The sequence below is a fragment of the Coregonus lavaretus genome (genome assembly GCF_964263955.1).
Source record: "Coregonus lavaretus genome assembly, chromosome: 20".
NCBI classification, from domain to species: domain Eukaryota; kingdom Metazoa; phylum Chordata; class Actinopteri; order Salmoniformes; family Salmonidae; genus Coregonus; species Coregonus lavaretus.
Genome location: NC_140007.1, coordinates 25,805,406 through 25,826,809, shown reverse-complemented (window position 1 = coordinate 25,826,809; position 21,404 = coordinate 25,805,406). Strand labels below are relative to the sequence as shown.

Below are 21,404 nucleotides of genomic sequence, written 5' to 3'. Positions count from 1 at the left end.
GGCTGAAATCCTGCAGCGCCCGCAAGGTCCCCCTGCTCAAGAAAGCACATATACATGGCCGTCTGAAGTTTGCCAATGAACATCTGAATGATTCAGAGGAGAACTGGGTGAAAGTGTTGTGGTCAGATGAGACCAAAATTGAGCTCTTTGGCATCAACTCAACTCGCCGTGTTTGGAGGAGGAGGAATGCTGCCTATGACCCCAAGAACACCATCCCCACCGTCAAACATGGAGGTGGAAACATTATGCTTTGGGGGTGTTTTTCTGCTAAGGGGACAGGACAATTTCACCGTATCAAAGGGACGATGGACGGGGCCATGTACCGTCAAATCTTGGGTGAGAACCTCCTTCCCTCAGCCAGGGCATTGAAAATGGGTTGTGGATGGGTATTCCAGCATGACAATGACTCAAAACACACGGCCAAGGCAACAAAGGACTGGCTCAAGAAGAAGCACATTAAGGTCCTGGAGTGGCCTAGCCAGTCTCCAGACCTTAATCCCATAGAAAATCTGTGGAGGGAGCTGAAGGTTCGAGTTGCCAAACATCAGCCTCGAAACCTTAATGACTTGGAGAAGATCTGCAAAGAGGAGTGGGACAAAATCCCTCCTGAGATGTGTGCAAACCTGGTGGCCAACTACAAGAAACATCTGATCTCTGTGATTGCCAACAAGGGCTTTGCCACCCAGTACTAAGTCATGTTTTGCAGAGGGGTCAAATACTTATTTCCCTCATTAAAATGCAAATCAATTCATAACATTTTTGACATCCGTTTTTCTGGATTTTTTTGTTGTTATTCTGTCTCTCACTGTTCAAATAAACCTACCATTAAAATTATAGACTGATCATTTCTTTGTCAGTGGGCAAATGTACAAAATCAGCAGGGGATCAAATACTTTTTTCACTCACTGTATTGAAGCAACATCTCAAGACATCAGTCAGGAAGTTAAAGCTTGGTCGCAAATGGGTCTTCCAAATGGACAATGACCCCAAGCATACTTCCAAAGTTGTGGCAAAATGGCTTAAGGACAACAAAGTCAAGGTATTGGAGTAGCCATCACAAAGCCCTGACCTCAATCCTATAGAAAATGTGTGGGCAGAACTGAAAAGCGTGTGCGAGCAAGGAGACCTACAAACCTGACTCAGTTACACCAGCTCTGTCAGGAGGAATAGGCCAAAATTCACCCAACTTATTGTGGGAAGCTTGTGGAAGGCTACCCGAAACGTTTGACCCAAGTTAAACAATTTAAAGGCAATGCTACCAAATACTAATTGAGTGTATGTAAACTTCTGACCCACTGGGAATGTGATGAAAGGAATAAAAGCTGAAAGAAATCATTCTCTCTACTATTATTCTGACATTTCACATTCTTAAGATAAAGTGGTGATCCTAACTGACCTAAAACAGGCAATGTTTACTAGGATTAAATGTTAGGAATTGTGAAAAACTGAGTTTAAATGTATTTGGCTAAGGTGTATGTAAACTTCCGACTTCAACTGTATATTTCCAACTGGTATGCTATAGATATTGGAATATCCCAGAGGTGCCTCCATTTGTGGCCTCCCTCTTCGGCAACTAGGTGTTCTAACTTAATAACCTAACTGATAAAGAGATGGGACCTGTTTAAAGCGGTAGTGGCTAATAGCTACATACTGACTTGCTGTTGTTGGTCTACCTATAGTAACTCCAGTGCATTGTATAGCACCACACAACAGGATACACATTATGACCACAGTAAAGGAAATGTGATGTCATAAAATGCTAATGAGGCAGAGCATTTAATTGATCTCGAGGGTGTTTCTGTAAACATGCTAGGCCTGCTCTCACTCCTCCAATCTTTGTTATAACAGTTCAAAGTCAAATTTCCGCTGATGTTGTTCCTCTTAGTCTTTTATTTCGGTTCATTAACAGGATCTCCAGAGGCCCTGTTTCGCTAACCATCTGTTTACGAGCTAACACACTGGGTATGTCCAAAATGGCACCTATATATTACACTACTTTTTGACATGGTCTGCGCACTATAAAGGGAACAGGGAGCCATTTCAGACACATTCACTGAGAGCTGAGGTGAAGGAGATTAAACACAAAATGAGCAGCCTTTCTTCCCACAGATAAAATACATTTAAAAAAGCCTTGTAATGTAGCCCCAGCTCTAACAAGTGTAATTAGCTTCATATAATGACATCAATTTGTACCTGAGAACAGAGAAGAGATCCGCACTAGCAGTAGTCATCCTTGCGTTGGCCTATATTGTTAATGTTGTAAATCCTGATTGTGACAGCACATAATGCTAGCTAATTAAATCTGCAGCCTTTTAAATGCCAATCAGTAGAGAATGAAATGGTGGCATTGCACAGATATGGCACATACAAGATCTGTCATTCCCAACCTTGATTAGCCTAATTAATTCCCTACAGCCTCTCTAACGTAAAAGCTCTCTCTGCACACTGTGGCCTTTCCACCACAAACCCAATGTAGTGTAACTGTGCTTTGTTCCACTGCTGGTCCCGCAGTCATTTGGCTAGAGCATATCTGGACCCCTCAGCAATAGCATCTGCCTGATATGCACATATGGAGCATGCATTAAGGACATACTAAAGGCATCTAGCCTATGGGGCCACCCATGTCTTCCAGTAGGGCACAAGAGACTGCCAAGAGAAGGCAAATGGTCACTGACTATGCCACTGCTACCCCACTAAGCCAACAAGAATAAATGCAACCTTACATTGTAATATTTGTGATCTTTTTATTTGAACAGCTTTCAACTTCGCATCTCTACTTCCAATAGTACTGCAACAACCATTTGTTTTCCTTTAAATGCAGATATTTTCTAAAAGGCCTAGGCTAGCTTTGTTACTAAACCCATAGTAGGCCTCATGTGGGTAAAATAAACTGCTCTACAGGACACACATTATATGAAAACTAAATCATAAATCGTAATATTTTGAAACAACAAAAATGTCTCCAAAATAAATGTGAGGTCACGTTGCAGTGAAAATTGTCTGCTATTTCAAAATCTGCCCTCCTTAGACTGAAGAGGATTTATCCAGTAAGTGGCTTACTTCTAAGGATTATCACCCTCAAGGCTATGGCGCATGTCACCTGGATCCAGATTTATTAACAGCTGTAACTCACACCAAAGGTAGTGAGATATTGTGCCAGTCCGATTCTGGCTTATTTACTTTTTTTACATGTCAAAACACAACGTCAAGTAGCAACACAATTAATAGTTTAGTAGGCCAGTGAAAGGAACGATAGAAAAGGAGGATGGATTAAGTAAAAGTGTAAAGCTATTTTCAAATAGTAATAAACTGACTGAGGAGAAATACTGTCAAATGTTTTGGTGATTTCTCTCAGAGCAGGGTAAATGACACTTGGATACAGTGAAAAGCATGTGAAATGCATACCGGAGAAGGAAACAAGGTAACTTAGCTAAACTTTTGTCCTTTTAACCTAGCAGAAGAGCTACTCTGCCAGAATATTCAAGATGGTGACAAAATAAGCTGTGGAGAAAAGCTCATAATACAGTGGCTTGCGAAAGTATTCACCCCCAATGGCATTTTTCCTATTTTGTTGCCTTACAGCCTGGAATAAAAAATGATTTTTGGGGGGTTTGTATCATTTGATTTACACAACATGCCTACCACTTTGAAGATGCAAAATAATTTTTTTTGTGAAACAAACAAGAAATAAGACAAAAAAACAGAAAACTTGAGCGTGCATAATTATTCACCCCCCCCCCCCCCCCCCCCAAGGTCAATACTTTGTAGAGCCACCTTTTGCAGCAATTACAGCTGTAAGTCTCTTGGGGTATGTCTCTATAAGCTTGTCACATCTAGCCACTGGGATTTTTGCCCATTCTTCAAGGCAAAACTGCTCCAGCTCCTTCAAGTTGGATGGGTTCCGTTGGTGTACAGCAATCTTTAACTCATACCACAGATTCTCAATTGGATTGAGGTCTGGGCTTTGACTAGGCCATTCCAATACATTTAAATGTTCCCCTTAAACCACTCGAGTGTTGCTTTAGCAGTATGCTTAGGGTCATTGTCCTGCTGGAAGGTGAACCTCCGTCCCAGTCTCAAATGTCTGGAAGACTGAAACAGGTTTCCCTCAAGAATTTCCCTGTATTTAGCGCCATCCATCATTCCTTCAATTCTGACCAGTTTCACACTCCCTGCCGATGAAAAACATCCCCACAGCATGATGCTGCCACCACCATGCTTCACTATGGGGATGGTGTTCTCGAGGTGATGAGAGGTATTGGGTTTGCGCAGCATAGCGTTTTCCTTGATGACCAAAAAGCTCAATTTTTGTCTCATCAGAGCAGAGTACCTTCTTCCATATGTTTGGGGAGTCTCCCACATGCCTTTTGGCAAACACCAAACATGTTTGCTTATTTTTTTCTATAAGCAATGGCTTTTTTCTGGCCACTCTTCCATAAAGCCCAGCTCTGTGGAGTGTACGGCTTAAAGTGGTCCTATGGACAGATACTCCAATCTCCGCTGTGGAGCTTTGCAGCTCCTTCAGGTTTATCTTTGGTGTCTTTGTTGCCTCTATGATTAACGCCCTCCTTGCCTGTGTCAGTGTTGCTGTAGGTGGGTGTGGTGGTGGAATCAGGCGCAGGACGCAGAAGCACAGTCCAAAGACTTTAGTGAAAATCACAAGGGAAACGCACAAACTAGCCTGAAGGCGAAACTCCGCACGCAGGCGAAAAACAAAACGGGCGCACTAAACAGGTGCGCCAAAACGCTCCTACACAGTGGAGAACAGCTCAACCGAGCAATACAAATAATTACGTCCAGCAACGCACGACAGAGAAAACAATCACACACAACAATTGACAAACACAACGAGAACTTATAGGACACTAATTACACTAAACGAAAACAGGTGTAACAACAATCAGACAAAAGCAAACGAACATAGAAACATGCAACGGTGGCAGCTAGTATTCCGGAGACAACGAACGCCGAAGCCTGCCCGAGCAAGGAAGAGAGGCAGCCTCGGCCGAAACCGTGACAGTACCCCCCCCTTGACGCGCGGCTCCAGACGTGCGCCGACTCCGGCCTCGGGGACGACGATGGAATTCCGTCAGGAGAGACGGGTCTAAAATGTCTCTCCTCGGCACCCAGCACCGTTCCTCCGGGCCGTACCCCTCCCACTCCACTAGATATTGGAGACCCCCCATCCGACGTCTCGAATCCAAGATGGACCGCACGGAGTACGCCGGTGCCCCCTCGATGTCCATTGGGGGCGGAGGAGTCTCCAAGATCTCACTTTCTTGGAGTGGGCCAGCTACCACCGGCCTGAGAAGAGACACATGGAACGAGGGGTTAATACTTTTATACTCAACAGGCAGTTGTAATTTGTAACACACCTCGTTCAATCTTCTCAGGACTTTAAATGGCCCTACAAACCGCCGACCCAGTTTCCGGCAGGGCAGGCGGAGGGGCAGGTTTCTGGTAGAGAGCCAGACTCGATCACCAGGTGCGTACACCGGTCCCTCACTGCGGTGGAGATCGGCGCTCGCCTTATGACGATGGAGGGCCCGCTGCAGGTGGACGTGTGCAGCGTTCCATGTCTCCTCCGAGCGCCGCACCCACTCATCCACCGCAGGAGCCTCGATCTGGCTCTGCTGCCAAGGTGCCAGAACCGGCTGGTAACCTAACACACATTGGAAAGGGGTTAGGTTAGTGGAGGAATGGCGTAGGGAATTCTGGGCCATTTCGGCCCAGGGAACGTACCTTGCCCACTCCTCCGGCCGGTCCTGGCAGTATGTTCTGAGAAACCTACCCACATCCTGGTTCACACGTTCCACCTGCCCATTACTCTCCGGGTGGTAACCCGAGGTGAGGCTCACCGAGACCCCCAACCGCTCCATAAAAGCTCTCCAGACTCTGGAGGTAAATTGGGGACCTCGATCAGACACGATATCCTCGGGTACCCCGTAGTGCCGGAACACATGGGTGAATAGTGCTTCGGCAGTTTGCAGGGCAGTAGGAAGGCCCGGCATAGGGAGCAAACGACAGGCCTTAGAAAACCGGTCCACAACGACCAGTATAGTAGTATTCCCCTGTGAAGGAGGAAGGTCAGTGAGGAAATCCACCGAGAGGTGAGACCATGGTCGTTGTGGAACGGGCAGGGGTAGTAACTTACCCCTAGGCAGATGTCTAGGCGCCTTACACTGGGCGCACACCGAGCAGGAGGAAACATAAACCCTCACATCCCTCGCCAACGTGGGCCACCAGTACTTGGCACTAAGACAGTGCACTGTCCGGCCGATACCAGGGTGTCCAGAGGAGGGTGACGTGTGAGCCCAATAGATCAATCGATCCCGAACCTCGAGCGGAACGTACTTCCGACCCTCCGGGCATTGAGGTGGACTAGGGTCGGTGCGTAACGCCCGCTCGAGTTCAGCATCGACCTCCCACACTACCGGTGCCACCAGACACGACTCCGGCAGTATGGGCGTGGGCTCCACGGACCTCTCCTCCGTGTCATACCGCCGAGACAGTGCATCTGCCTTACCGTTCTGTGACCCAGGGATGTACGTGATCTTAAATGTGAACCGGGTCAAAAACATATTCCACCTCGCTTGGCGAGGGTTCAGCCTCCTCGCTGCCCGGATGTACTCCAGGTTACGGTGGTCCGTCAAAATGAGGAAAGGGTGTTGAGCCCCCTCAAGCCAGTGCCTCCACACCTTTAGGGCCTGTACCACGGCTAACAGCTCCCTGTCCCCTACGTCATAATTTCGCTCCGCCGGACTGAGCTTCTTGGAATAAAAAGCACAGGGGCGGAGTTTAGGTGGCGCGCCGGACCGTTGCGAAAGCACGGCCCCTATACCGGCCTCTGACGCATCCACCTCTACCTGAAATGGTAAAGAGGGATCCGGATGCGCCAGCACCGGGGCCGAGGTAAACAGGTCCTTCAGCCTCCCAAACGCCCTGTCCGCCTCGGCTGACCACTGCAGACGCACCGGACCCCCCTTCAAAAGAGACGTTATGGGAGCTGCCACCTGTCCAAAACCCCAAATAAACCTCCGGTAGTAATTCGCAAACCCCAAAAACTGCTGCACCTCCTTCACAGTGGTTGGCGTTTGCCAATTACGCACGGCTGACACCCGGTCTACCTCCATCTTCACCCCTGACGCAGACAACTGATACCCCAAAAAGGAGACTGACTCCTGGAAAAACAGACACTTCTCTGCCTTGACATACAGGTCGTGCTCCAACAGCCTCCGCAACACTCGGCGCACCAGGGCCACATGCTCGACTCGGGTAGGCGAGTACACGAGAATTTCATCTATGTACACGACCACCCCCTGCCCCTGCATGTCCCTGAAGATCTCATCCACGAATGATTGGAAAACTGAAGGAGCGTTCATCAACCCGTATGGCATGACAAGATACTCGTAATGGCCAGAGGTGGTACTAAAGGCTGTCTTCCATTCATCGCCCTCCCTAATGCGCACCAAGTTGTACGCGCTCCTGAGATCTAATTTAGTGAAGAAACGCGCCCTGTGCAATGACTCCGTCATGGTCGCAATCAGCGGGAGTGGATAACTGTACTTCACCGTGATCTGATTGAGACCACGGTAATCAATGCACGGGCGTAACCCACCATCCTTTTTCTTCACAAAAAAGAAACTCGAGGACGCAGGGGAAGTGGAGGGCCGTATGTATCCTTGTCTCAGAGATTTGTCTATGTAAGTCTCCATAGCTCTCTTCTCCTCCTGAGACAGAGGATACACATGGCTCCGTGGGAGCGCAGCTCCTGCCTGGAGGTCTATCGCACAATCTCCCTGCCTATGGGGAGGCAACTGCGTCGCCCTCGACTTACTGAACACAATAGCCAAATCCCCATACTCAGGGGGAACGTGCAATGCGGGCACCTGGTTTGGACTCTCCACCGAGGTAGCCCCTACGGAAACGCCTAAACATCGACCCACACACTGGGCAGACCACTCCATCAGAGCCCTCTCCTGCCACGAAATAGATGGGTTATGGGTACTCAACCAGGGCATGCCCAGCACCACCGGATACGCAGGCGAGTCAATCAGAAATAGCTGGATCATCTCCTGATGACCCCCCTGCGCACACATCCTAAGTGGCGCCGTGACCTCCCTGATCAAGCCCGCACCCAACGGACGGCTATCTAGGGCATGAACGGGGAAGGGGACGTCAACAGGTGCTACCTGTGGAATGAGGTGCTACCTGTGGAAAACGCACAGGTATACAGAAGTGTGTAACAGAGAGCTCTGGGTGAGTGGGGCGCCTACTCACCTGGAAGGACTCCCCAGTGCGGGACCTGTCGTCTTCTCCCCTAGGAGGCCATCCCCAGCACCTAGCCGCGGTGTGTCCTCCCCGACCACAGTTGGTGCAGGAGATGGACCCCCTCGTAAGCCGACCCCTCCTCTCTCTAGCGCCAGCGCCCCCGAGCTCCATGGGGCACGGCTCGGAGGCGCTGGAGGGTGAAATGGACGGACCCCCCTCGGGACGTCCGCGGGTAGCTAGCAGGGTATCCAGCCTGATGGACATGTCGACCAACTGGTCGAACGAGAGACTGGTGTCCCTACAGGCCAGCTCCCTACAGACGTCCTCACGTAGACTACATCGGTAGTGACCGATGAGGGCCCGCTCATTCCACCCTGCATCCGCCGCTAGAGTACGGAATTCCAAGGCGAACTCCTGGGCACTCCTCTTCCCCTGCCGGAGGCAGAACAGACGCTCCCCCGCCGCTTTCCCCTCCGGGGGATGGTCAAACACCGCCTGAAGCGGCGGGATAACTCGTCGTACGTAATGGTGTTAGCGTCTATTCTCCTCCACTCCGCGTTGGCCCATTCCAACGCCTTGCCGGAAAGGCAGGAGATCAGGGCGGACACGCTCTCGTGTCCCGAAGGCGCCGGGTGCACGGTGGCCAGGTAAGGTGGTCCTCTGTAGCTCAGCTGGTAGAGCACGGTGCTTGTAACGCCAAGGTAGTGGGTTTGATCCCCGTGGACCACCCATACACAAAAAAAATGTATGCACGCATGACTGTAAGTCGCTTTGGATAAAAGCGTCTGCTAAATGGCATATTATTATTATTATTATTAAAGCTCCACCTGGAGAAGGAATCCCTGACACCCGGCAGCGGTCCCATCGTAGGCCCTCGGGAGCGAGAGTCGAACTCCTCTGGGTTCCGGAGCGGGAATGGGCTGACTTGCCGATGGTGAGGGCAGGGAAGATGGCGGTGGAGGTGTCCCTCGGGTCTCCCAGCCTCGGATGGTGGTGATCACCTCCTGCAGAGCGGCCCCCATCCGCAGGATCTGGTCATTCTGCTGGAGGACCCTGTCCTCCAGCGTCTCCTGTGCTGATGCGGCTCCTGCTGATTCCATTCGAGCTGGTGTGTGATTCTGTCAGTGTTGCTGTAGGTGGGTGTGGTGGTGGAATCAGGCGCAGGACGCAGAAGCACAGTCCAAAGACTTTAGTGAAAATCACAAGGGAAACGCACAAACTAGCCCGAAGGCGAAACTCCGCACGCAGGCGAAAAACAAAACGGGCGCACTAAACAGGTGCGCCAAAACGCTCCAACACAGTGGAGAACAGCTCAACCGAGCAATACAAATAATTACGTCCAGCAACGCACGACAGAGAAAACAATCACACACAACAATTGACAAACACAACGAGAACTTATAGGACACTAATTACACTAAACGATAACAGGTGTAACAACAATCAGACAAAAGCAAACGAACATAGAAACATGCAACGGTGGCAGCTAGTATTCCGGAGACGACGAACGCCGAAGCCTGCCCGAGCAAGGAAGAGAGGCAGCCTCGGCCGAAACCGTGACAGCCTGGTCCATTAATTTTGGTGGGCGGCGCTCTCTCTTGGCAGGTTTGTTGTGGTGCCATATTCTTTCATCTGTGGGATGTTCAAGTTTCGAATATTTTTTTATAACCCAACCCTGATCTGTACTTCTACACAACTTTGTCCCTGACCTGTTTGGAGAGCTCCTTGGTCTTCATGGTTCCGCTTGCTTGGGGGTGGCCCTTGCTTATTGGTGTTGCAGATTCTGAGGCCTTTCAGAACAGGTGTATATAAACTCAGCAAAAAAAGAAACGTCCCTTTTCCAGGACCCTGTCTTTCAAAGATAATTCGTAAAAATCCAAATAACTTCACAGATCTTCATTGTAAAGGGTTTAAGCACTGTTTCCCGTGCTTGTTCAATGAACCATAAACAATTAATAACCATACACCTGTGGAACGGTCACTAACAGCTTACAGACGGTAGGCAATTAAGGTCACAGTTATGAAAACTTAGGACACTAAAGAGGCCTTTCTACTGACTCTGAAAAACGCCAAAAGAAAGATGCCCAGGGTCCCTGCTCATATGGGTAAACATGCCTTAGGCATGCTTTTGTGTATGTCCATTACATGAAATCCAAATAAAAATCCATTTAAATTACAGGTTGTAATGCAACAAAATAGGAAAAACGCCAAGGGGGATGAATACTTTTGCAAGGCACTGTACATGGTGAGAGAGAGATGAGGCACTGTCAGATTGTTACTCCAAAACACTCACAAATGAAAAATGTGGGGGATCGTATGTTGGGGGAAAAAATGCTAATGCATCACGATCACGAAATGAGGACAATATACTGTATCTTCGATTTGACATTTTCATTAGAAACACACACATCTCAGAAAAACCTGTGAAAGATCACAGTCTAATAACAATTACACCCTCTGCTGGTATGTGTTGTCAGGAGTGGTAGGAGGGCTACCAGGTTGATTAATTGTATTTGCCAGTACACAACATTGTACAACCTTTTGACCTGGGACAGTTGCAACACTTTGTAACCATATGTAACTGAACATACCTCAACAGTTTACTGTTTAGAGACTGTTTCAATTACGCAACCAGGATGTGTGTCACTCTAATATCACCTACTCTGCCATACCGGCAGTGGCAACTTGCAAAAAAATGCAACTGTTCAGTCAGTTCACAGACAGTATTGAGATATGTTCACCTGCTTTGTTTGCTCACATACAGTGCCTTCGGAAAGTATTCAAGCCCCTTGACTTTTTCCACAGTTTGTTACATTACAGCCTTATTCTAAAATTGATTAAATTGTTTTTTTCCCCTCATCAATCTACACACAATACGGAAATATTATATTTACATAAATATTCAGACCCTTTCCTCAGTACTTTGTTGAAGCACCTTTGACAGTAATTACAGCATCAAATCTTCTTGGGTATGACACTACAAGCTTGGCACACCTGTATTTGGGGAGTTTCTCCCATTCTTCTCTGCAGATCCTCTCAAGCTTTGTCAGGTTGGATGGAAAGCGTTGCTGCACAGCTATTTTCAGGACTCTCCAGAGATGTTCAATAGGGTTCAAGTCCGGGCTTTGGCTGGGCCACTCAAGGACATTCAGAGACTTGTCCCAAAGCCACTCCTGCATTGTCTTGGCTGTGTGCTTAGGGTCGTTGTCCTGTTGGAAGGTGAACCTTCACCCCAGTCTGAGGTCCTGAGCACTCTGGAGCAGGTTTTCATCAAGGATCTCTCTGTACTTTGCTCCGTTTATGTTTACCTCGATCCTGACTAGTCTCCCAGTCCCTGCCGCTGAAAAACATCCCCACAGCATGATTCTGCCACCACCATGCTTCACCGTAGGGATGTTGCCAGGTTTCCTCCAGACGTGACGATTGCCATTCAGGCCAAAGAGTTCAATCTTGGTTGCATCAGACCAGAGAATCTTATTTCTCATGGTCTGAGAGTCTTTGGGTGCCTTTCACTGAGGAGTGGCTTCCATCTGGCCACGCTGCAGAGATAGACGTCCTTCTGGAAAGTTCTCCCATCTCCACAGAGGAACTCTAGAGCTTTATCAGAGTGACCATCGGGTTCTTGGTCACCTCCCTGACCAAGGCCCTTCTCCCCCGATTGCTCAGTTTGGCCGGGCGGCCAGCTCTAGGAAGTCTTGGTGTCTTGGTGGTTCCAAACTTCTTCCATTTAAGAATGATGGAGGCCACTGTGTTCTTGGGGACCTTCAATGCTGCAGACATTTTTTGGGACCCTTCCCCAGATCTGTGCCTCGACACAATCCTGTCTCTGAACTCTAGGGACAATTCCTTTGACCTCATGGCTTGGTTTTTGCTCTGACATGCACTGTCAACTGTGGGACCTCCCGAGTGGCGCAGCGGTCTAAGACACTGCATCTCAGTGCTTGAGGCGTCACTACAGACCCCCTGGTTCGATTCCAGGCTGTATCACAACCAGCCGTGATTGGGAGTCCCATAGGGCGGCGCACAATTGGCCCAGCGTCGTCCAGGTTTGGCCGGTGTAGGCCGTCATTGTAAATAAGAATGTGTTCTTAACTGACTTGCCTAGTTAAATAAAGGTAAGGTAAAATAAAATAATATATAACATATAAACAGGTGTGTGCCTTTCCAAATCATGTCCAATCAATTGAATTTACCACAGGTGGACTCAAATCAAGTTGTAGAAACATCTCAAGGATGATCAATGGAAACAGGATGCACCTGAGCTCAATTTCAAGTCTCATAGCAAAGGGTCTGAATACTTATGTAAATAAGGTATTTCTGTTTTTTATTTGTAATAAATTAGCAAAAATTTCTAAAAACCTGTTTTCGCTTTGTCATTATGGGGTATTGTGTGTAGATTGCTGAGATAAAAAAAACAAAAAACATTTTTGAAGAAGGCTGTAACGTAACAAAATATGGAAAAAGTCAAGGGGTCTGAATACTTTCCGAAGGCACTGTCTTTATATATGTTTGCTCACAAATGTTATTTAAATAATTTTTGGATATGGACTGGGGCTCTTATCTTATCTTACGTTATAATACAATAACCTTGTGTTAACAACACTTTACATCAAGTTGCTATTATACCATAACAATGCAATTACTCTAATAACAGCATTGATTAAAAACAAGTTGTTCCATAACACTTTAGTAATTGCATAGTATTTGCATTGACATCGCATAGTTATTATGGTGTTGACTGTTTTTTGTAAGTACAAGAGTGTATATAGGGATTGTTCCTTGTTCCACTTGTGTTATAACAAAGACCACTCCATTTTATTACAATGCAATTACAAATCAGTTACAAAATTACTATGTAACAACATGCTGTTATTATAATCATCTCATTGTTATTAACAAGTAATTTTAAGCAATGCAATTATTGAAATGAAACAAATAATTAGTTTCAACCTGCAGTATGCTGAACACCACAAGATACTTGACCTCAATTCAATGGGCCTACAAGTTATGGTGTGACATTGTACCCAAATCTGTCACACATGATAAAATGTTATATTATTTACCACAGATCCACTATTGATTGAGCCTCTATCTTTAATATGACCTTATGATCAGCATGTGTATGTTGATGATGGGTCCCACAGCACTAAAGCTGTTAACTAACTGCTCAAAAGCTACGTGGGCGTTGAGTAGGCTATTCCTATGCTATTGCAGATTTATCCTCAGGTTTAAGAATTCATGAATCAGTTCATTTTAAGCAAATTGGACCAATCTAGAAAATGTAGGTTAGAAATTAGTTTCCATCCAAACATGATCTAGGCTACATTAGAAACAGATGCTCTGGCCTCAATGTGCTCTAAATCTAAATCCAACTGAAAACTCTATTTGCAGAAATTCACTAAACGCTTTGAGGGTAATCTAAACTGCCAGTAGTCTATGTTATAGGATAAATCAGAACATCGCAACAGCTGACATAAACACAAATTATTTTTGAACGAAACAATTGACTCTAATTCAATAATATAGACTATTCAAAAATAACTAAACACTTAAATGCTTTATTCAATTCAAATAAAAACCGAGTAAATCCTCTGGGTAAGTCTCCTCCTTAACACTAGTCTAAAGAGATATAGTCCATATGTCAATCTTACCTGGTGAAAATGTTGCCCCTGATATTCAGGAGGGAAAGGCTCGCGAACATGAAAGTTAACATCTCCATTTCAATGGCTGGCCAAAGTTTCCCAGAATCAAAAACGATCAAATAACCTAAGGAAATCACACAGACTGCGTCCCTACGGTCCCATAATGCGGAGGAAGATCGGGATAAAGTAAACTGTTGTGATGACCCATGTTCTGCTCACACACGCGCGCCTGGCTTCGTCCCTGTCCTGGCCCAGCACACAGAACGCACGGAGTCAACTCGTTGCTCCGACGAAAACAGTCCTTTACTGGAGCGCACACTTGCACTCCCGTTTCGCAATACTGGCTCGAGAGACACCGACTGTGTAATGCGTTTTGGTACACCAGAAGTACATTCATTTTCCAATGGAACGCTGCGTTTGCCTTGCAGCATTGCGTTGCAGAGGCAGTTGCAGTGCGTTCTGTGTGGTGCATACGTTGGATTTATCGAACGTATGCGTCAAACTGTATGCTTAAACGGGTTGACAGAAATGGTAGCAGAAGGTGAATGTTGAACTTTTGTTGCACACATATCTAGATGATGCTGCACACTATTTTGCTCAAAATGCAGTCGGTGTGTTCAAAGCATAATCTCTCACACTGCGTTGCTCTAAACTACGTCAGATTAAATCGGCCGCATGGAAACGCTGTCTCCAATGTAAACCCAAGGCGCGAGAAAAGACGACACCAATATTATGTAATGGATTTGATCAACTTTTATTTATTAAAGTTTTAGCTTAAACGTTTAATCACAAGGCTATTAATTTCAAAACGCACAATAGACCAATTAACATTGTGCACAATAGCAAATGAACAATAGCATAGTTTACGAAGGAACTAGTATAGGAAATTACTTATATTTATGAAAAATGTAGGCCTATCTCTAAGACATTTGTTTTTTTCAAACTTTGTGGCCTAGAATGAGACTTCAGACATCTTTATAAACGTTTTATTATGTGGTAAGAACAAGGAACACGTTTACCACAATCTTTATGATGTAGTAAAAAACTACTTTGATATAGTAAATAATTGATGTAGTAAATAAACTATTTAATTTTCAGATATTACATTTCCCCCCACTTAACAATGTTAAATGTATTTTCATATCAATGCACCTGCCCTGGTTTCATTTTCGCTTGCTCCACCCAAGGGAGGAAGGAGCAAGTGACTCAGAAATAAAAGCACATCTTTTTGTAAGGACTATGTACAAATGTCTTTCTGCATAGTGAATTTACATGGCAAAAAGAATTAGCAAAAACCTCAAGATTTTATCTTTATTTTTCTCCCAACTTGCATTTCAAACCCTGAGAAAATTCTGCTGAGCTGGTGTTGATTTATATCAGTCCAGAAAAAGCACATGAAAGATGTTTCATTATAATCTTCCAGAATAACAGAATATATTATTTGAAGAGTGACATCAGCATTTAACACCTCAGCTTCCCTTTTTGTTTTTGTCAATGTCCTTCCCTTTTTGTTTTTGTCAAGGTCCTATGACACAGAACGCAGTCTTATAATAATAATATGCCATTTAGCAGACGCTTTTATCCAAAGTGACTTACAGTCATGCGTGCATACATTTTTGTGTATGGTTGGTCCCGGGGATCGAACCCACTACCTTGGCGTTACAAGCGCCGTGCTCTACCAGCTGAGCTACAGAGGTTCTAACACGTGTTTACTCAGTTAAACTAATATAATCAATGGTTGTCAAAACAAAATGGGTGAATAGTCTCACACCAATGATTCACAGTCCATTGATGAAATTCAAATAATGATATTGCATAAGCCCCTCAGTGCTGCCCCGCGACATGCAACAATTTCATATAAGGAAATCAGTCAATTGAAATAAATTCATTAAGCCCTAATCTATGGATTTCACATGACTGGGAATACAGATATGCATCTGTTGGTGACAGAGACCTTTAAAAAAAAAGGTAGGGGCATGGATCAGAAAACCAGTCAGTATCTGGTGTGACCACCATTTGCCTCATGCAGCGCTACACATCTTCTTCACATAGAGTTGATCAGGCTGTTGATTGTGGCCTGTGGAATGTTGTCCCACTCCTCTTCAATGTCTGTGCAAAATTGCTGGATATTGGCGGGAACTGGAACACGCTGTTGTACATGTCGATCCAGAGCATCCCTAACATGCTCAATGGGTGACATGGCTGGTGAGTATGCAGGCCAATGAAGAACTGGGACATTTTCAGCTTCCAGGAATTGTGTACCGATCCTTGCGACATGGGGCCATGCATTATCATGCTGAAACATGTGGTCATGGCGGCAGATGAATGGCACGACAATGGTCCTCAGGATCTCGTCATGGTATCTCTGTGCATTCAAATTTACATCGATAAAATGCAAGTGTGTTCGTTGTCCGTAGCTTATGCCTGCCCATACCATAACCCCACCGCCACCATGGGGCACTCTGTTCACAATGTTGACTTCAGCAAACTGCTTGCCCACACAACGCCATTCATGCTGTCTGCCCGGTACAGTTGAAACTGGGATTCATCCATGAAGAGCACACTTCTCCAGTGTGCCAGTGGCCATCAAAATGAGCAGTTGCCCACTGAAGTCGGTTACAACACCGAACTGCAGTAAGGTCAAGACCCTGGTGAGGACAACGAGCACGCAGATGAGCTTCCCTGAGACGGTTTCTGACAGTTTGTGCAGAAATTCTTCAGTTGTGCATACCCACAGTTTCATCAGCTGTCCGGGTGGCTGGTCTCAGATGATCCTGCAAGTGAAGAAGCCGGATGTGGAGGTCCTGGGCTGCCGTGGTTACACGTGGTGTGTGGTTGTGAGGCCAATTGGACGTACTGCCAAATTCTCTAAAACGACATCGAGAAATGAACATTCAATTCTTTGGCAATAGCTCTGGTGGACATTCCTGCAGTCAGTATTGCACGCTCCCTCAAAACTTGAGACATCTGTAGCATTGTGTTGTGTGACAAAACTGGACATTTTAGTAGTCTTTTATTGTCCACAGCACAAGGTGCACCTGTGTAATGATCATGCTGTTTAATCAGCTTCTTGACATGCCACACCTGTCAGGTGGATATATTATCTTGGCAAAGGAGAAATGTTCACTAACAGGGATGCAAACAAATTTGTGCAATGTTTTTTTTGGAAATAAGCTTTTTGTGCATATGGAACATTTCTGGGATATTTTAATTCAGCTCATGAAACATGGGACAAAACTTTACATGATTTGTTTATTATTTTGTTCAGTGTATTTTACATGTGATAAAGCCACACAGAGGGCTAGATATAATTGCAGACACCTGTGATACTGTGAAGTACCCAAAAGGGCCACTAGATGTCTTGTGATCGATTACATAAAGCCCTTGAAAGATTCCAAAATTCTGGTGGTTTACCGGTAAATTCAAAAGTTTCCAGTAATATACCCTCCCTTTGCAACCCTACCTATTATACTTAGAAGGTTAGCCTACTTATTTCAATATAAGTCCCAAGTACAGCCTACTTGAATAATGCAGTTTTATTATTGCAATGCTAACATAAACAGCATATGTTTCAATAATATTAATTTAATTATTCAACCAATTTGAACAAAGATGCACAGAGAAAACTCCAAATCCTAGTAATGCACACGCTGACTGTATATAAGGGGTCTTCAACCTTTTCATGCTCAAGGACCCCCTCACAGGCAAGGCTGCCCCCCAGAGACCCCCATCATACGTCTTGTCTTATCATCAGGTGAATGATAATGGCAAGGAGAAGTAATCAACATTTTAAAATGAATAGATTTGGTAAATAGTTTTTCATTATTTTGACCTCCCCACATTATAATTGGAAGAGGAGTGTAAGCTCTAACATAGCCTACAGTTGAAGTCGGAAGTTTACATACACCTTAGCCAAATACATTTAAACTCAGTTTTTCACAATTCCCTATCTTATGTCCGTTAGGATCAGCACTTTATTTTAAGAATGTAAAATGTCAGAATAATAGTATTTATTTCAGCTTTTATTTATTTCATCACATTCCCAGTGGGTCAGAAGTTTACATACACTCAATTAGTATTTGGTAGCATTGCCTTTAAATTGTTTAACTTGGGTCAAACGGTTCGGGTAGCCTTCCACAAGCTTCCCAAAATAAGTTGGGTGAATTTTGGCCTATTCCTCCTGACAGAGCTGGTGTAACTGAGTCAGGTTTGTAGGTCTCCTTGCTCGCACACGCTTTTCAGTTCTGCCCACACATTTTCTATAGGATTGAGGTCAGGGCTTTGTGATGGCCACTCCAATACCTTGACTTTGTTGTCCTTAAGCCATTTTGCCACAACTTTGGAAGTTTGCTTGGGGTCATTGTCCATTTGGAAGACCCATTTGCGACCAAGCTTTAACTTCCTGACTGATGTCTTGAGATGTTGCTTCAATATATCCACATAATTTTCCTTCCTCATGATGCCATCTATTTTGTGAAGTGCACCAGTCCCTCCTGCAGCAAAGCACCCCCACAGCATGATGCTGCCACCCCCGTGCTTCACGGTTGGGATGGTGTTCTTCGGCTTGCAAGCCTTCCCCTTTTTCCTCCAAACATAACGATGGTCATTATGGCCAAACAGTTCTATTTTAGTTTATCAGACCAGAGGACATTTCTCCAAAAAGTACGATCTTTGTCCCCATGTGCAGTTGCAAACCGTAGTCTGGCTTTTCTATGGCGGTTTTGGAGCAGTGGCTTCTTCCTTGCTGAGAGGCCTTTCAGGTTATGTCGATATAGGACTCGTTTTACTGTGGATATAGATACTTTGTACCTGTTTCCTCCAGCATCTTCACAAGGTCCTTTGCTGTTGTTCTCCTTCCTGAGCGGTATGACGGCTGCGTGGTCCCATGGTGTATATACTTGCGTACTATTGTTTGTACAGATGAACGTGGTACCTTCAGCCATTTGGAAATTGCTCCCAAGGATGAACCAGACTTGTGGAGGTCTACACATTTTTTATCCGGATGTAGGATGGGATATCAATGACAAATTTCTCTGAAGAGGGGGAAAAAACATAACTAAATTCACTGAGAATATGTTACATAGGATGAAGAAACTGCGAGCCGCAGCTCCATACAGTGGCTTGCGAAAGTATTCACCACTTGGCATTTTTCCTATTTTGTTGCCTTCAACCTGGAATTAAAATTGATTTTTTTGGGGTTTGTATCATTTGATTTACACAACATGCCTACCAATTTGAAGATGCAAAATATTTTTATTGTGAAACAAACAAGAAATAAGACAAAAAATGGTTATGCACTTGAGCGTGCATAACCATTCACCACCCCCTCCAAAGTCAATACTTTGTAGAGCCACCTTTTGCAGCAATTACAGCTGCAAGTTTCTTGGGGTAATTCTCTATAAGCGTGGCACATCTAGCCACTGGGATTTTTGCCCATTCTTCAAGGCAAAACTGCTCCAGCTCCTTCAAGTTGAATGGGTTCTGCTGGTGTACAGCAATCTTTAAGTCATACCACATATTCTCAATTGGATTGAAGTCTGGGCTTTGACTAGGCCATTCTAAGACATTTAAATGTTTCCCCTTAAACATTTTAGTCATTTAGCAGACACTCTCATCCAGAGCGACTTACATAGTGCATACATTTGTCATACTGGCCCCCCGTGGGAATCGAACCCACAACCCTGGCATTGCAAGCGCAATGCTCTACCAACTGAGCTACAGGAGGCCCCTAAACCACTCAAGTTTTGCTTTAGCAGTATGCTTAGGGTCATTGTCCTGCTGGAAGGTGAACCTCTGTCCCAGTCTCAAATCTCTGGAAGACTGAAACAGGTTTCCCTCAAGAATTTCCCTGTATTTAGCGCCATCCATTATTCCTTCAATTCTGACCATTTTCCCAGTCCCTGCTGATGAAAAACATCCCCACAGCTTGATGCTGCCTCCACCATGCTTCTCTGTGGGGATGGTGTTCTCGGGGTGATGAGAGGTGTTGGGTTTGCGCCAGACATAGCATTTTCCTTGATGGCCAAAAAGCTCAATTTTAGTCTCATCTGACCAGAGTACCTTCTTCCATATGTTTGGGGAGTCTCCCACATGCCTTTTGGCGAACACCAAATGTGTTTGCTTATTTTTTTCTTTAAGCAATGGCTTTTTTCTGGCCACTCTTCCGTAAAGCCCAGCTCTGTGGAGTGTACGGCTTAAAGTGGTCCTATGGACAGATACTCCAATCTCAGCTGTGGAGCATTGCAGCTCCTTCAGGGTTATCTTTGGTCTCTTTGCTGCCTCTCTGATTAATGCCCTCCTTGCCTGGTCTGTGAGTTTTGGTGGGCAGCTCCTTCAGGTTTATCTTTGGTCGGCCCTCTCTTGGCAGGTTTGTTGTGGTGCCATATTCTTTCCATTTTTTAATAATGGATTTAATGGTGCTCTGTGGGATGTTCAAAGTTTCAGATATTTTTTTATAACCCAACCCTAATATGTACTTCTCCACAACTTTATCCCTGACCTGTTTGGAGAGCTCCTTGGTTGTCATGGTGCCGCTTGCTTGGTGGTGCCCCTTGCTTAGTGGTGTTGCAGACTCTGGGGCCTTTCAGAACAGGTGTATATATACTGAGATCATGTGACAGATCATGTGACACTTAGATTGCACACAGGTGGACTTTATTTAACTAATTATGTGACTTCTAAAGGTAATTGGTTGCACCACATCATATTTAGGGGCTTCATAGCAAAGGGGGTGAATACATATGCACGGACCACTTTTCCATTATTTATTTTTTTGAAACAAGTTATCTTTTTCATTACACTTCACCAATTTGGACTATTTTGTGTATGTCCATTAAAAATCCATTTAAATGGCAGGTTGTAATGCAACAAAATAGTAAAAACGCAAAGGGAGATGAATACTTTTGCAATGCACTGTACTCCTTGTCAAACATAGAGAAACAAGGTAACAGTAAACATGTCGTCTCAAAGTTGCCAGAATGTCACGTGTCCTACTTATCAGTATACTTCTAAAAACCTAAACACTATGAAACTTCTATTCGATCAAATAATTCACATGTAGCAAATCAGCCCTTACACTTTTTGCTAACCAAATGTAGTGGTAAATATGTTTTACAGTGGTAAATATGTAAATAAAAGCTTCCAAATTAAATGAACACCCCCACCTCTCGGTCATGGTTTAAACCATTTATTTGTATGTGGCAGCACTGTCCACTCAGTGGTGCTGAATTTCGGCCTCAGCTGAAATAGATGGTTTTTACGCATAGATTTTCATTTGTACTTCCTCATTTTCGCCATTTGTTCGCCAATAGTCCTTGATAAAAATAGCCTTTATTCCAATGCATTAGAGTTATCTATTAATTTATCATTGTTTACTTTTGTCAGTCAGCTGTTTAGAGCGCTCATTGCTTTGTTTTTCAGGTGCGTGCAGGTACTTGTGTTCTCTGTGCCATCCGTGGCCGGAAGTAGTAGACCATTTATTTAGACAACTAG

General features: G+C 45.0%; 1 protein-coding gene across 1 annotated transcript in view; it reads right to left on the bottom strand.

Annotated features, from left to right (window-relative positions):
• Nucleotides 1-14,270, bottom strand: part of LOC311147300 (gamma-aminobutyric acid receptor subunit delta-like) — a gene marked incomplete at its 3' end in the record, with an annotated part of 34,885 nt that extends 20,615 nt beyond the window's left edge. Inside the window, exon 1 of the mRNA XM_084183986.1 lies at nucleotides 13,923-14,270. Coding sequence (XP_084040112.1) covers nucleotides 13,923-13,990 — 68 coding nt within the window. The 5' untranslated portion in view covers nucleotides 13,991-14,270. The remainder of the gene's footprint in view (nucleotides 1-13,922) is intronic.
• Between the last annotated feature and the right edge of the window lie 7,134 nt (nucleotides 14,271-21,404).